The sequence below is a fragment of the Carcharhinus amblyrhynchos genome, chromosome 6 (assembly GCF_965287045.1).
Source record: "Carcharhinus amblyrhynchos chromosome 6, sCarAmb.v2.hapA, whole genome shotgun sequence".
NCBI lineage: Eukaryota > Metazoa > Chordata > Chondrichthyes > Carcharhiniformes > Carcharhinidae > Carcharhinus > Carcharhinus amblyrhynchos.
Window position 1 is genome coordinate 87,809,722 of NC_137329.1, and position 14,798 is coordinate 87,824,519.

The 14,798-nt window shown below is 41.4% G+C and overlaps 1 protein-coding gene across 2 annotated transcripts in view; it reads right to left on the bottom strand.

The window, feature by feature from the left end:
* fbln1 (fibulin 1) overlaps positions 1–14,798 on the bottom strand; it is a 204,092-nt gene that overhangs the window by 172,282 nt on the left and 17,012 nt on the right. For both annotated transcript variants that reach the window (XM_080190885.1, XM_080190886.1), the window contains exons 3-4: positions 12,734–12,863; positions 7,185–7,383 (exon numbers count right to left, since the gene is read on the bottom strand). In XM_080190885.1, the coding sequence (XP_080047011.1) occupies positions 7,185–7,383; positions 12,734–12,863 (329 nt within the window). The remainder of the gene's footprint in view (positions 1–7,184; positions 7,384–12,733; positions 12,864–14,798) is intronic.

Genomic DNA, 14,798 nt, shown 5'->3' on the forward strand with positions numbered 1-14,798 from the left:
AAGAAGGCAAATTATCTGAATGGCTATAAATTAGGAGAATGGAATGTGCAACGAGACCTGGATGCCTTCGTTCACCAGTGATGATAAGCATACAGGTGCAGCAGATAGTAAAAAAGGCAAATGGGATGTTGGCCTTCGTAGTGATAGGATTTGAGTGTGGGAGCAGGGATGTCTTGCTGAATTATACAGATCCTTGATGAGACCACACCTAGAAAAAAATAGTGTGTGCAGTTTTGGTTTCCTTATCTGAGAAAAGGAGACTACAACAAAGGTATACTAGACTGTTTCCTGGGATGGCAGGACTAACATATGACGAGAGATTGAGTTGGTTAGGATTGTATTCGCTGGAGTTCAGAAGAAGAAAGTGGATCTCTTGGAAACCTATAAAATTCCAACAGGGCCAGACAGGATACATGAAAGGAGGATGTTTTAGTTGGTTGGGGTGTCCAGAATCAGGGGTCACACTATGAGGATACAGAGTAGACCATTTAGGACAAAGATGGGGAGAAATTTGTTCACCCAGAGAGTGGTCAGCCTGTGGAATTCACCACCAAAGAAAGTAGTTGAGACCAAAACATTGCATGTTTTTAAAAAAGCAGTTAATTATAGCTCTTTGGGGAAAGGGCATCAAAGGATATGAGAGAAGTTGAGATCAGGCTATTGAGTTGGATGATCAGCCATGATCATAATGAATAGTGGAGTAGGCTTGAAGGACTGAACGGCCTCCTTCTGCTCCCTGTCTTTTTGTTTCTATGTTTATGTAATCAGGCAGAGTTAACATGTTTTTTTGAAAAAGAAATTGTGTTTAACCAACTTATTGTAATTCTTTGGGGAAGTAATGTGCTGTGGATAAAAGGAAAATGGATTTACTGCATTTAGATTTGCAGAGGACACTTGGAAAGATTATTGTGGAAAATAAAAAGTATGGGGGCAGCATTCTGGCATTTATACAAGATTGGGTGGCTAACAAGAAGCAGGCAGTAGGCATAAATGAGTCTTTTCAGGTCGGCAAGATATAATGAGTGGTGTGCTACAGTTATGGGACCTCAACTGTTAAGTGACTTGGATGAAGGGATTTTAGGGATGGTTACCAAATTTGCTGATATTTAAAGATATGTAGGAAAGTAAGTTGTGAAGAGAACATAAGGAGGATGCAAAGGGATAAAGATAGGTTAAGTGAGTTAAAGATCTGGCAAATGAAGTATAATGTGGGAAAAAGTGAAATTGTCCATTTTAGCAGGAAGAGTACAAAGCATATATTTCAAATGGTGAGAGATTGCAGAACTCTAAGGTGAAGAGGGATCTGGATGTCCATGTATATGAATCACAAAAGATTTATAGGCACATACAGTAATTAATTAGGAAAGCTTCAAGAATGGTATAATTTATTGCAAGGGGAATCTAATACAAAACAAGGGAGGTTATGCTTCAGTTGTACAAGGCATGAGTGAGGTCATATTTGGAGTATGTGTACAGTATTGGTCATCATACTTAAGGATGAAAATGCATTAGAAGCAGTTCAGGAAATGTTTACCAAACCAATCCTGAAATGGGTGGGTTGTCTTCTGATGAATTCACTGGCATTTAGAAGAGCAAGAGGCAGCTTGATTGAAACAAATAAGACCATGAAGACTCTTAACAGGATGGATGTGGAGAGGATATTTCTTCTTGTGAGAGTGTTCAGAACTAGGGTTACTGTTTAAAAATAAGGGATCATCCATTTTAAATGGAGGTGAGACAAAATCTCTTTACTCAGAGGGTAAAGAGGACTCTTCCTGAAAAAGGCGATATAAACAGTCTTTGAATATTTTTGAGACAGAGATGGATAGACTCATGGTGAACAAAAGGGCAATATGTTATCAGGAATAGGCAAAATGCAGATTTGAGATTACTATCACATCAGTTGTTCGCAGAGCAAGCTCAAGGGGTGAATGGCCTACTCCTCCTTGTTCATATGTTTGCATCAAAGTGAGAGAGATAATATCATAGGAACACACAAAATAGATGCAGGAGTAAGCCATTCAGGCCCATGAGCCCGCTCTACTATTCAATAATATCATGAATGATCTGATTGTGGCCCCAACTCCACTTTCCTTCCTACCCGCAATAACATTTGACTCCCTTCTAATTCAGCCTTAAAAATATTCAATGATCTTGCCTCCACTGTTGTCTGGAGAAGAGAATGCCACAGGATCACAATTCTCTGACAGAAAGAAATTCTCTTCATCTCCATCTTAAATGGGAGACGGTTTAGTTTTAAACTGTGTTTCCTAGTTCTAGTCTGTCCCAGAAGGGGAAACATCCCCTCAGCATCCATCTTGTCAAGTCCCCTTAGAATCTTGCATGTTTCAATAAGATCACAGCTGATTTTTCAAAACTTCAATCAATATATTTCCCCATACCAGAACAAAATAACCCCATGTCAGTAGTTCGAAGGCACGCAACCTGCCAATGATTGTATCTCTTGGTAATGAAATGTCAGTATATAGACAGTGTCATGTTCTTATAATGATATAAGTACTGGAGCTTATTTGTTCTGTTGGGGGCAGAGGGGGGGCTGCACTCAGATCAGAAGTGAAACAAGCAGAAGTGATGCACTTCCCTCCTTGTGCTGTCATGTTGATATCCCTTAAACGCATATTACAACACATCACTTTTACCAAATTCTTTGCCCCTTCGAAGTATAACTATTTACAATTCATGTCCATGTTGAGTTACCATGACACAAACATTCAGAATTGATGAACTTGAGTCTCTAAAACATGAAAATAATCTACCCAGATCTTGCAGTAGTAATCTTATCTGGAGGTTTCTTCAATTCTTCACAGTAATCTGTGGGATTGTCTTTCTTTGATGTCATTCCTGGTTGCATTTGGGATCTTGCCCGAGAAGCAGTAGGATCATATGGTGTTTGAGGAGCTGAAATGGATCTGATTTGTCATTGCTGATGCCTCACTACTGTGTCTTTATATGCAACAATGACTTCATGGGACCTTCGTCTAAACAATCATACCTTGGCTGGTTGCCATATATCTTCTATGGGATCAGGGATGTGAACTTGTTGTTCCAATTATAAAATTGGCAAATTTGCACCTCCATTTTTATAGTGCATGGTAGTCATCTCCTCTTGTTGTATTGGAAGTTGCTGTCTTGTTTCTGAGTGAGTAGAATGTGCAGTGGTTTGCCAAACATGAATTATTCCAGTGATTAAATAGTTGCATTTAAATGGTGTCGCTCTTCAATGTAACATTGCAATGTGTAGACCTTGCTTGTCTGTCAGCATTTGAGAATGAGGGATTTCACCATGCAAATCATTTGTTCAGCTATGTCATTAGATTTAATGGGGGAAAGAAATAACGTGAGCGATATTCCACTTCTCACATATATCCCGAAATATCTTACCTTTAAATTACTGTCTTAACAAGGTCATGAGGTCACGGCATGCCGATAGACCCGCAATCACTGGGCCTTTAATTACCACAACGTAGAACATCTGTGACACAAAGGAGGGCTGATTGTACTTAAACTCCTGCAGAGTGGATCCTGCACAAGGAATTAATGAACCGTTGTATGCTGAAAATTTCACAGTGGAAGGTTTCACCATAACCTTACACATCTGTAAATTCATGTCTTTTAGGATTTGCAAGAATAGTATGCTGGTACTTGTGATCCTGCCAACCTTGGCCAATAACAAATAGCTACCGTCTTTCTTAAGGTAGATAATTCAACTCTTGGCAAAAATTTCAGATGGTATGATGCTATCTATGTTTTCCACGAGATTGATGACATAAAACATGTGTTCACCACTCTTCGTCTTGTTGTGCACATTATGTTCTGACGGGATACCAGATGGTCATTCCTCTTACTTGAAGGTATCCATTGTGTACAGTCCGTTTGAATCATTGCAGTTTTTTATAGCTGTATCAGCCTTTGCTCTAGTGCACTTTTGTTGCAAATGGCCCTTTCTGCCACATGCCTTGCTGAGTGGATGAAAAGCAGGGCATTTCCTTGGTGCATGCAGAAGACCACACCTCTCACACATCTTGCTAGGTTTAGGTACTCTAGTAAGTGTGCAAAAATTTGCCTTTGTCTGAAGATGTGCAAGCTTCATCAACCTACGAGAATTGTTTTGTATTTAGGCCCATCCTTGAATAGCTTTTCAGTGCAATACATTTTCGGCTTGTCGAGCATATGGTTCTGGAATGCTTCCTTGGGAATTGATGCAATTACCAACTTAACAATTGTGTCTGCTAGCTCTGCATTTGAAAAATCACAGTATGAATCTTTTCTCTGGATCTGCTGACCAAGTGATCAGTAGGCTATATTTGAAATGATATGGGCTGCAATCAATGAATATTTTAATTTAATCTGATTCTGAACCAGTCTTCCAATTTAGCCCTTTTAAGGATCCTTTAGCTCCTCTTCTGTTCAGCCTGTGTAGACGTTTATTCCCAATTGCTAGGCAAATTTGTATGCCTTGCTTGTCTGGTTTAGACACACCTAAATCAAGAAACTATGGTTCTGTGCATTATTTAAACATTTTAAATTTGAATCGCAATTCAAGCTGGGGAACTTATCCCTTTGATTTCCTTCTTCTGTCGTACCTGGGATGAGTGTCACTGTAGCTGCTTTCATGCACATGAAAGCGACTTGTGGTGGAAATGCACCAGGGAGTAATGGTGTTTTTTCTTTTTGCTCAATTGATTGTTTGTTCAACAACTCCTAAAGCTACCCCGTATAATCACAGGCTTCTCTAACTTCTCTATGAATTTTTTTGTATTTAACTCACTCTTGCGCACTGTCAGTCCAGCCCACACCTTGATCACTCATCTTTCCCAATTGAGCCAACCCAGTTCTCGTCCTCTTGATTTGCTGTCCCAGCAAATGTGCTACGATCTCACCGTGAGGGTTTCATCTGCTTACCAGTTTTTTAACTGAGCACTATCTCAGTCACCTCTGTGTTTTCAACACTCTCCAACTCCACAAATCCATTGCCAAAATGTCAAGGGTCGCGTCAAGCCATGTAGCATGATCTAAGGCTGTTCACCATACCTACATTTAATCTTGCTGCCTCGTGTACGACTACCATTGAGTACCACTGTAACCATTGGGGTTCCACAGGGATCAGTGCTGGGTGTGCAATTGTTTACAAAACATTTTATGAAATGGAAGAAGGAAGCAAATATTTGGTAGCAAAATTTGCAGATGACACAAAATTAGTTGGAAAGGCAAGTTGTGAGAGGGACACAAACAGTTTACAAAGAGATATTGATTGATTAAGTGGGTAAAAAGTTGACAAATGGAGTATAGTGTCAAAAAATGTGAAGGGAGAACAAAAGAACAGCATTATTTAAATGGCGAAAAACTGCGGAAAGCTGCAATATAAAGGGACTTGGGGGCACTTGTGCATGAGACACAGAAAGCTAGCACATGGGTCCAACAGATAATCAGGAAGGCTAATGGAATGCTGGCCCTCATTTGAAGGGGGTCAGAGTTTAAGAGTAGGCAAGTCTTGCTGCAACTGTACAAGGAACTGGTGAGCAGTTTTGGTCCCCTTAATTAAGGAAAGATATTATTTAATTGGAGGCAGTTCAGAGAAGGTTCACTAGGATGATTCCCGGTATGGAAGGATTGTCTTATGAACCAAGGTTAAACAAATTGGGATTCTACTCATTGGAAATTAGAAGAATGCGAGGTGATCTCATTAAAACATTTAGGATTCTTAAGTGGCCTAACAGGGTAAATGCTGAGAGGATGTTTGCTCTCATGGGATAGTCTAGGACCAGAGGGAATAGTCTCAGAATAAAGATGCATCAATTTAAGACTGAGACGAGGAGGAATTTCCTCTCTCAGACAGTTGTGAGCCTTTGGAACTCCTTGCCACGGAGGGCTGTGGGGGCTAAGTCCATGTGTATACATAAGGCTAAGATAGAAAAATTCTTGATCAGTAAGGGAATCAAGGGTTATAGGGAAAGGGCAAGAAAGTGGATGTAAGAAATATTGATCAGCCATGATTGTATTAAATGGCAGTGCAGGCTCAAGGGGCCAAATGGCCAACTCCTGTTCTGATTTTTTATGGTCTTATGTCATGCTCTTATATAATGGTATAGATAAAGCTCAGATCTGATTCTTCAAAACCCCAGTGCATACAGCACCCCCACCAACCAAAACAACCTAACATCAGTAGTTTGAAGGTACACAATCTGCCAGTGATCATATCTCTTTGTAATAAAATGTTAGTACATAGACACGATCATTTTCTTAGGGCACTAAATAAGGGATTAGTAAACATGCTGTGGGATCATTTATTAAGACTAGGCACTTGAGGATTGGTATACACAGAAATAAAGTCTGAAGTTATCAGAGCTGTGTGCGTATGTGCTCTGCTCAAAGCAAAAGTGAAATTAAGACTTAATCACAAGACATATTTCCCTTTTCAACTTTTCATGCTGATATCTCAAAGTCATTTAACAATAGACAGACAGATACAGTGGAGTCTATTATTAGCATTTTATTTATTACACACCTGCCTATCACTTAAAAATTCATGGAAGGTTTATGTTGAGAGGGCATTGACAGAAAGTGATCCACGAATATTTTATTTGGGGAGAAAAGAACCGTTCCTGCTATTAATAAATCTACCTATAATTTCATCACCATAATGCAATGAAGCAACAAAACATTTGATTTAATTCATGTAATTAAACATCCTCCACAAAACATTTCAAATTGTTTCTCAGCATCAATTGTTGCTGCATAAAGAAATGCAGCAGCAATTAGTATAAATGGCAATAAGATGATGAAGCAAATTAGCTTTAGATGGTGTAATTTGAAGGATAAATGTTGCCTTGGACAGAACTCTCGACTGTTCTTCAGTAGGTGCTTGGGAATCTAAACAACACATCTAAACAACACAGATGGACAGACTGAATCTTGATGTTTTACAATGTTTTACAATGTGCACTCTCTCAGCATCATACTAAGTGGCAGTCTGGATTACACGCTCAATTCCTAGACCACAGTTTGAAGCCACAATCTTTAAATAAGAATGCTAACATCTGAACTAAGATGAGGTGGTCAGTAAAACTTCAAAGCCAAAAGACAAATAATGCCTCATGTAGAGAGTAACCCTTCTTATCGTAACATTCATCTTGAGACATGTTAATATTTTTCTCTCAATTTACCTGTACTCTGGTTGTGCGTATTTGGGATTGAATGTTCTTTGATGTTGTTGCCTGTAGTTGGAAGACTAACAACTTCTTGCTGTCCTACACAGCATGCCCTGTAGACCTGTCCACACTGGTATCCTAGTGCTTGATTTGCTTCACAACTGAGTCCACTGACTTTAGCTCCTTTACCAAGAAGACAGCACTGACAGCATTTCTGTAAAAGAAAAGATTTGGAGGGAATGAGAAAAAAGATGGGATCATGAACTCACCCTCTCCATCCATGAGATTGCTGATGGTGCTCAAGATATGGCAAAACCTGGAAATCGCGAATCTTGTCAGTGGGATTGTGATTTCAGATTTTCACCATGCCTCGTGTCAACATAATGAGGTTCACACCCATGATAGCATGAACTTGATTTTAACAGATTACAATAAATTTAAATACAATTAATCCCTCCAGGTCATAACTGTAGGCCCTGGGGAGGAGACATGATCAGGCAGTGCGCTGGCAATGCTCATAGCACCAGCCCTTGGCATTGCCAACCTGACTGTACCAACTTGACAGTGACAACCTATGCCAGGGACAGTGCCAGTGTGTGTGTGTGTGTGTGTGTGTGTGTGTGTGTTGGGGGGGGCGGGGGCCTCACATGCAGGGATTCATTTATTTGTGATGATGGGAGAGTAGACATGCTGATGATGGGAATGCTGGCGAAGGAACTGATGCCAGGGATTATTGGTTGGGTAAAGGGAAGAAAGGGGTTCAATGCCAGTGATGATGGGAGAAGGAGGCCAATGCCAGCGATGATCAAGGGGCATGGATGACCTCAGATACCTGTGTAGTGGAATGAGATTAATTTTTTTTCAGTGAACCCTTGAAAAGAATGCTCTTCCCGATCACAGTGGAGAGCCAGTTCCCGGCTCTAAGACTCCCTGCCTTACCAGACTGATAACACAAACCATGCTTAATCTTTTCTTTGGCAGTTAAAGTGACATGATTTGCCATGCCCCTAGCCCTCCAAAAGGGCAAGCTTTGATGTTGGTAATTACCAGCATGGAAATAGCGTGCTGGACCCTGAGGGCCCAAGGGAGAACCACCAACTCCTCAGAAAATAGGGGCATCCTTTCCCCTGTACTGAAATCCCAGGGCACCCTCCAATACCATGCAGACATGATGGTGACCCAACCTGATCACCTCTCAGACCCACCACTCAGGCCCCCTTCGCCCTCAGACCCACCAATCAGACCATGCTTTAAACCACATATCTTGGCACTGCCACTGAGACCTGGCCTTGTGTCCTGAGGGGAGTCAAGAGCTAGGTCCAGTGGCCATTTGCCTCTCTGCTGCTGCCAGGTTACAGAGAAAGAATCCCTCAAGGGTCCTGGGTGTTGGATGGGCTCAGACTGGGGCCAAGGCGTTGACCTCACCACTCACCCTTGGGATGGGAGTCTCGTGGCTTGTCTGCCCCTTTTAGCCCTGGCAGACCTGAAGGTCACTCTGGCTTGGTCACTTTCAGGCGATCCTGTGATCAACTTCTGCATTCCTGCCTGTCAGCCGAGAAACTTTTGAAGTGGCCAGGTCACTGCAGTCTCCATGCCCCCTAGCCACCTGGCAGCCACTCCATTCTGCAGCAGAAATTTCCCTTTCTCTTTGTCAGAAGGTGCAGGTGTGAGCAGACCCCTTTGAAGCCCTCTGACAGAGATGTCAATTTCACCGGGGGGGGGGGGGGGGGGCGGGGGGGTATTGCATTCTACACAGCTTTGCACTTAGCCACAATGTATTCACACAGCTTTGATTTGAAGTCTTTGAGGCTTCCTTACAAGCTGAAACTTTTGAAACCCTCTCTATTCCATTGGAAATCTTGATCTCTGTCAATTTCAACATGCAATACTTTGAAAGCAACTTCCATTGACAGTTTAATGAGCTTATACTCAGGGCCCAGTTGGCTATGTTTATTTACATTCCCCTACACACTAGAATGCATCTTAAATACCTTCACTGTTTCTCACCTCAAGTGTTTACAAAGATTCTAAGTCTGGTTGACAACAGCAGTTTCTTCAAAATGATTAAGTGGTTTAACTTCTTCTTTTGCAGACCGCTTATTCCTTTTGAAGAAACCACAGCTGTTTTCCCACCAACATGGACACTTAGCCTGAAAACAAGAGAATTCCACCCAGTGTCTCCTCTTGTGAGAGAATATAAAACTAGGAGTCACCGTTTAAAAATAAGGGGTTGCCCATTAAAACAGTGATGAGGTGAAATGTTTTCAATCAGAGGGTTGTAAGTTTTTAGAACTCTCTTTCTGCAAAGATTTTGGAAGCAGAGACTTTGAATATTTTTAAGGCAGAGGGAGATACTCTCTTGGTAAGAAAGTGGGTGATAGAGTGTCAGAGGTAGACAGAGTGCAGATTTGAAGTTACCATCAAATCAGTCATGATCACATTAAATGTTGGAGCAAGCTCAAGGGGCTCTATGGCATACTCCCGCTCCTTGTTTGAATGTAAATTCTGCATCCCCTCAGTCCCTGAGCAATCCTGTAACATGCTGCTGTGTGTCAGCCACAACACTCCACATCTTCGGTGAAAGAACATAGAACATAGAACATTACAGCGCAGAACAGGCCCTTCGGCCCACGATGTTGCGCCGACCAGTTAAAAAAAAACAATGACCCACTAATCTAAACCAATCCCTTTTCGTCCATAAACCTATCCACGGATCTCTTAAACGCGCCCAAACTAGGCGCATTTACAACCGCAGCAGGCAGGGCATTCCAATCCCTCACCACCCTCTGGGTAAAGAACCTACCCCTGACATCCGTCCTATAACTACCCCCCCTTAATTTAAAGCCATGCTCCCTCGTGCTAGCTTTCTCCATCCGAGGAAAAAGGCTATCACTATCCACCCTATCTAAACCTCTAATCATCTTATATGTTTCAATAAGATCCCCTCTTAGCCGCCTTCTTTCTAGCGAAAACAACCCCAAATCCCTCAGTCTCTCCTCATAGGACCTCCCCTCCATACCAGGCAACATCCTGGTAAACCTCCTCTGCACCCTCTCCAAAGCCTCCACATCCTTCCTGTAATGTGGGGACCAGAACTGCACACAGTACTCCAAGTGCGGCCGCACCAGAGTTGTGTACAGTTGCAACAAGAGTTTGCAAGGAGCTGAAATATATTATTCCATTCGAGTGCTAAACTTGCAGCTTTCTGTTTTAATGTTTCTAGCTAAAACCAAATTATGCCAATTAGAAATTAGGATCAAAACTGTATGCTAAATCCAGACTTTCAAACAGGCCAGCCTAATACATTACATTATATCTAATTGGTGCCTCTTTTCATCCTTCAGCCAAAATATCTAACATAATCCTTAACATAGGGACAATGCTTTGTTTTTAATTATGATGTAATCATCACTGAGCTGGCCAAATTATGGGCCATTTTTAAAAATAGATTTTAACTGATAAAGCTGTATAAATCTAGTGGGCATAATTGAGCTTAGAGTCAGCAGACTAGAAATGTGATGGTGCTCTTCCATTTTTCAGGCTCCAAATTAGCACCACAGCACCTAATATGGTGGGCAGGACAGGCGTACTCTTTACACATTAACATTTGGAATATGCCTTCAAGGGATACCATCATGTCATCACTAGAGGGGAAGTATGTCATGTGATCCAGTCTCAGTTTCACTCTGGCCTGAGGACATGGCACACAGCTCTACTGTTTATGCCTTCAAACTTTCAACTTTGTATAACTGTTCTCATGTGTCTAATTTAAATAAATTAATCCACAACATATTTACACATTCCCTTATGAGTGATTGGTATCCTTACAAAAAAAAATTAACCAACCAACCTATAGGCAAAGGCAGAAAAAGAGATTGCAATAGCTCTCGCTCGAAATATGCATTAATCCTTTTGCATACAAATTTGGGCCTCATGCCTATTTGAGCCAGTTTGTAAGGGGCGGGGGGCTGGGGGTGTGATGCTGCTGCCCTGAATGCAACACGCTGGAAAACATTGGATAACTTCCAGTCTTGGGCTGATAAGTGGCTACCGGAGAAGGTCAGACATTGGATACTCTGAATCACCCCGTTAGTCCCATAATCTTACTGTATCAGTATGACACAGAAGTGGAATACTTTTCATTTGCATGGATGGATGCAGCTGCAACAATACTCAAGAATCTAAGATAAAGGAACCCTATTTAATCTGCACTCCATCCACCAAATTAAGTATTCATTGCCACCCTCATTGGTATATTATGACTGCAGTGTGTACTATCTACAGAATGCACTGCAACAAATCTCTAAGGCTTCTTCTTTGGTATCTTTCAAGCCTGCAATTCCTAACACCTAGCTTGACCAGGGAAGCAGGTTCATGAGAACACAATCCCCTTCAAGATCTTCTCCAATACATATACCACTTTGACAGACATATATTTCTATTTCTTCATTATTGGTGGATCAAAATCCTAGATCTCTCAACCTAACAGCTGTGTGGGAGTACCATTTTCACATGGACTGCAGAGGTTCAAAAAGAAGGCTTATCACCATCTTCTCAAGGGCAATAAAAGATGGACAATAAATGGCATTGCCAGTTGTAGTAAATTCAAAGGCGATTAATTGTACCTTCAAGCAACAATTGATTTATAAGGGTCTGGCAGAAATGCTATACACATCCGCTGTCTTCTCCTCCCTGGCACCAACTGAGGTTCCTCCCTGTCCCAGGATGCAAGCTCCTGTGCAGCTTCCCGTGCAAACTCTCCATAGCACTCGGCCTGATACGCGGCTCTCAAAGGAAATTCCCCTTAAGGGGGCCATGTTTACACACCAATGATGCTCATATCTCCCAAATAATTTAAAGATGCATGTGACCTAAGTAGTCCTTCTTTAAAGGGATTATTGGCATATGCCAAAAAACAAGTTTTAAAAGAAACACCTGAATCTTGTGACAGGAAGAGCAGGATTCTCTTCCTGACTCCAGTGCAGAGTTGAAGTTTATTGGTGGACCCTGCTCAGCCCCCTTCCATCTGTCCTCTCCCAGGACCTACGTGTTAATCATACAATAGTCCAAATTGCAATCCTCTAGGGGTGGCATGGTGACACAGTGGCTAGCACTGCTGCCTCACAGTGCCAGGAACCCAGGTTCAATTCCCAGCTTGGTCACTGTCAATTGGAGTCTGCATGTTCCCCCTGTGTTTGCATGTGTTTCCTCCGGGTGCTCTGGTTTCCTCCCACAGTCCAAAAGACGTGCTAGATATGTGCACTGGCCATGCTAAGTTCACCATCAGTGTACCCAAATAGACGCCAGAGTGTGGCGACTAGGGGATTTCAACAGTAACTGTTAATGTAAACCCATTAATAAATAAACTTAAAACTTTAAATGAGCTACCCATTAGACACAGCAGTTCACTGATCCCACCCTATCTGTTCCACGCAGACAGGCACAAACCAACTTTGAGGCCAGTCATTTTACTTGACAGAATAAAGTTCAATATCATTTGTACAGCATTGTGTTTGAGAAGCTTCACAGTACATCAAGGAAGTTGGAAAGAAAATATGTATTACCTTTATGGCGTTGCAGTTGCCTATGACCGTATCATATGCTTCACATGTTTGAGTTTCTCTGGCCATGTTTATACCATTTGTGCAGTGGATCTCCTCCAGCTTTACCCAACAACATTGTTCCTGTGCTATTCTGTAATGAGGTATGTGAGAAATGTTAATCTTCTTACAAAACAGGAAACAGAGGTAAAGTCAGCCAAGTCTTAGAACTATTTTGCAGCTACAATTACATTAATGAGGCATGTTAACAATTGATCGATGCCACATGTTACTTTGTGTAAGAGAAAGGCTACTAAACTAAAATGAAATTTACGCACAGAAGCACTGTACTAAATGTGAACTTACAGAAAGAAAAAAATACAGAAAAGCTAAGAAAATGAAGGAAATTGAACTATATTGATTGGGGAAGAAGCAAACTAATAATGTTAAAAATGTTAACTGTCTATAGTTGCCATTTGACTCTGTCTTTTTCCAATTTCCTGAGTCACCCTGAATGTCAAGCATCCCAATTCCAGCCCTCTGCCAATGCTATTATGTGACTAGTCACTTAGAAGATCAACCAAAGCAGCCCAAAGTTATAAATGCTCCAATATTCTCTCCCACTATATTTGATGGTGGAGAAAATACCGACACACACACCCCCCCACCTATAGACACATACCCAAACCTGTCCCCCCCAACACACACACACACACACACACACACACACACAAAATGTGAAAGTTAATGTACGGACTAAATTTGACATTGTGCATTTGTGTAAAACTACTAATTGCAAAGCAGCAGCTTATTTTATAACTTTTTTTTATTTTCATTTAAATCAATGTAAAATGAGCTACAGATTTACTACCCCCTAATTCAGAGTATTGTACAAAATCAAAATCTGAAATGCAGCAACTTCATATTTTAGAATAAGAGCATTTCCACATCTTTACTCACATTCTCCAGCAAGCAATCCAGTTTAACGTAAAACTGCATTACCAGAGATAACAATAAAATTCATTTCAAAAGGTCAAACTCTGAAAGTATCACTCCAGGGTGCCACTAAAGCCCAAGGGTAAGGACAACCATTTCCTAAAAAGTGTAATGCAAGCTTTACAACACGTGCAATGCATTTTATTTCCTGGTTTTGTCAGTCTTTTTATTTGTACCTCACTGTAACCTTTGTGGTATTTCCTGTATTCCTCAATGATAGCATCCCCTCCTCCCACAACTCTCACTACTTCATCAGCATCATTCACACTCACATCAGACACAGACAGATTATGGGTTTCACCACCAGTGTCAAAAAAGACATCAGTGGGACTTCTATATACTGTACGTAAAGGGTACAACTCGAAAAGAGGACAGAGGGACAAAAGGGATATATGTGCACAAATTGTTGAAAGTGGTAGGGCAGATTGAAAAGGCAGTTAGTAAAGCATTAGACATATAGGCTATATACATTGAGGCATAAAGTACAAAAGAAAGGAAGTTACATTGAATCTTTACAAAACTCTGGCACATTCTCAACTGGAGTATTGGGCCAGATTCTGCGACCTCTTTCACAGCCAGGATTCTCCAGCCCACTGCAGTGAACAGAGAATTGACTGAGCACCAAATTCTCCGTCCTCTTTGGCAGTGGTGGCAGGGCATGCACAGCCAGAGAATCCCAGCTTATGTGTCCAATTCCAGGCACCACACCTTAGGAAAGATGTGAAGGCACTGGAGAAAGTGCAGAAAAAAATCATGAGAATGGATGAGGTGCGTCAGTTAAATAGATAGATTGGTGTAGCAGGGAAGAGAAGGTTGAGAGGAGAACAGAAAGGGTCAAGAACCAAAGAACAGTGATTTAAAGTGATTGGGAAAAGATTCAGAGGTGGCATGAGGAAAGGTTATTTGCACCGCGATTGATGGGGATCAAACTGTGACACTCTTTGAGCTCATCCATTATGGTCCAAAGAGCAGATGCAATGCAAAAGAAACTCAGAACAGTGCAGAAAAGACAGACTATACATTACCACCACTTTCCCAAACAAAAAACAATTCTGTTGAGTCCAGAGTATAATACAGAGATGAAAACAGCTAG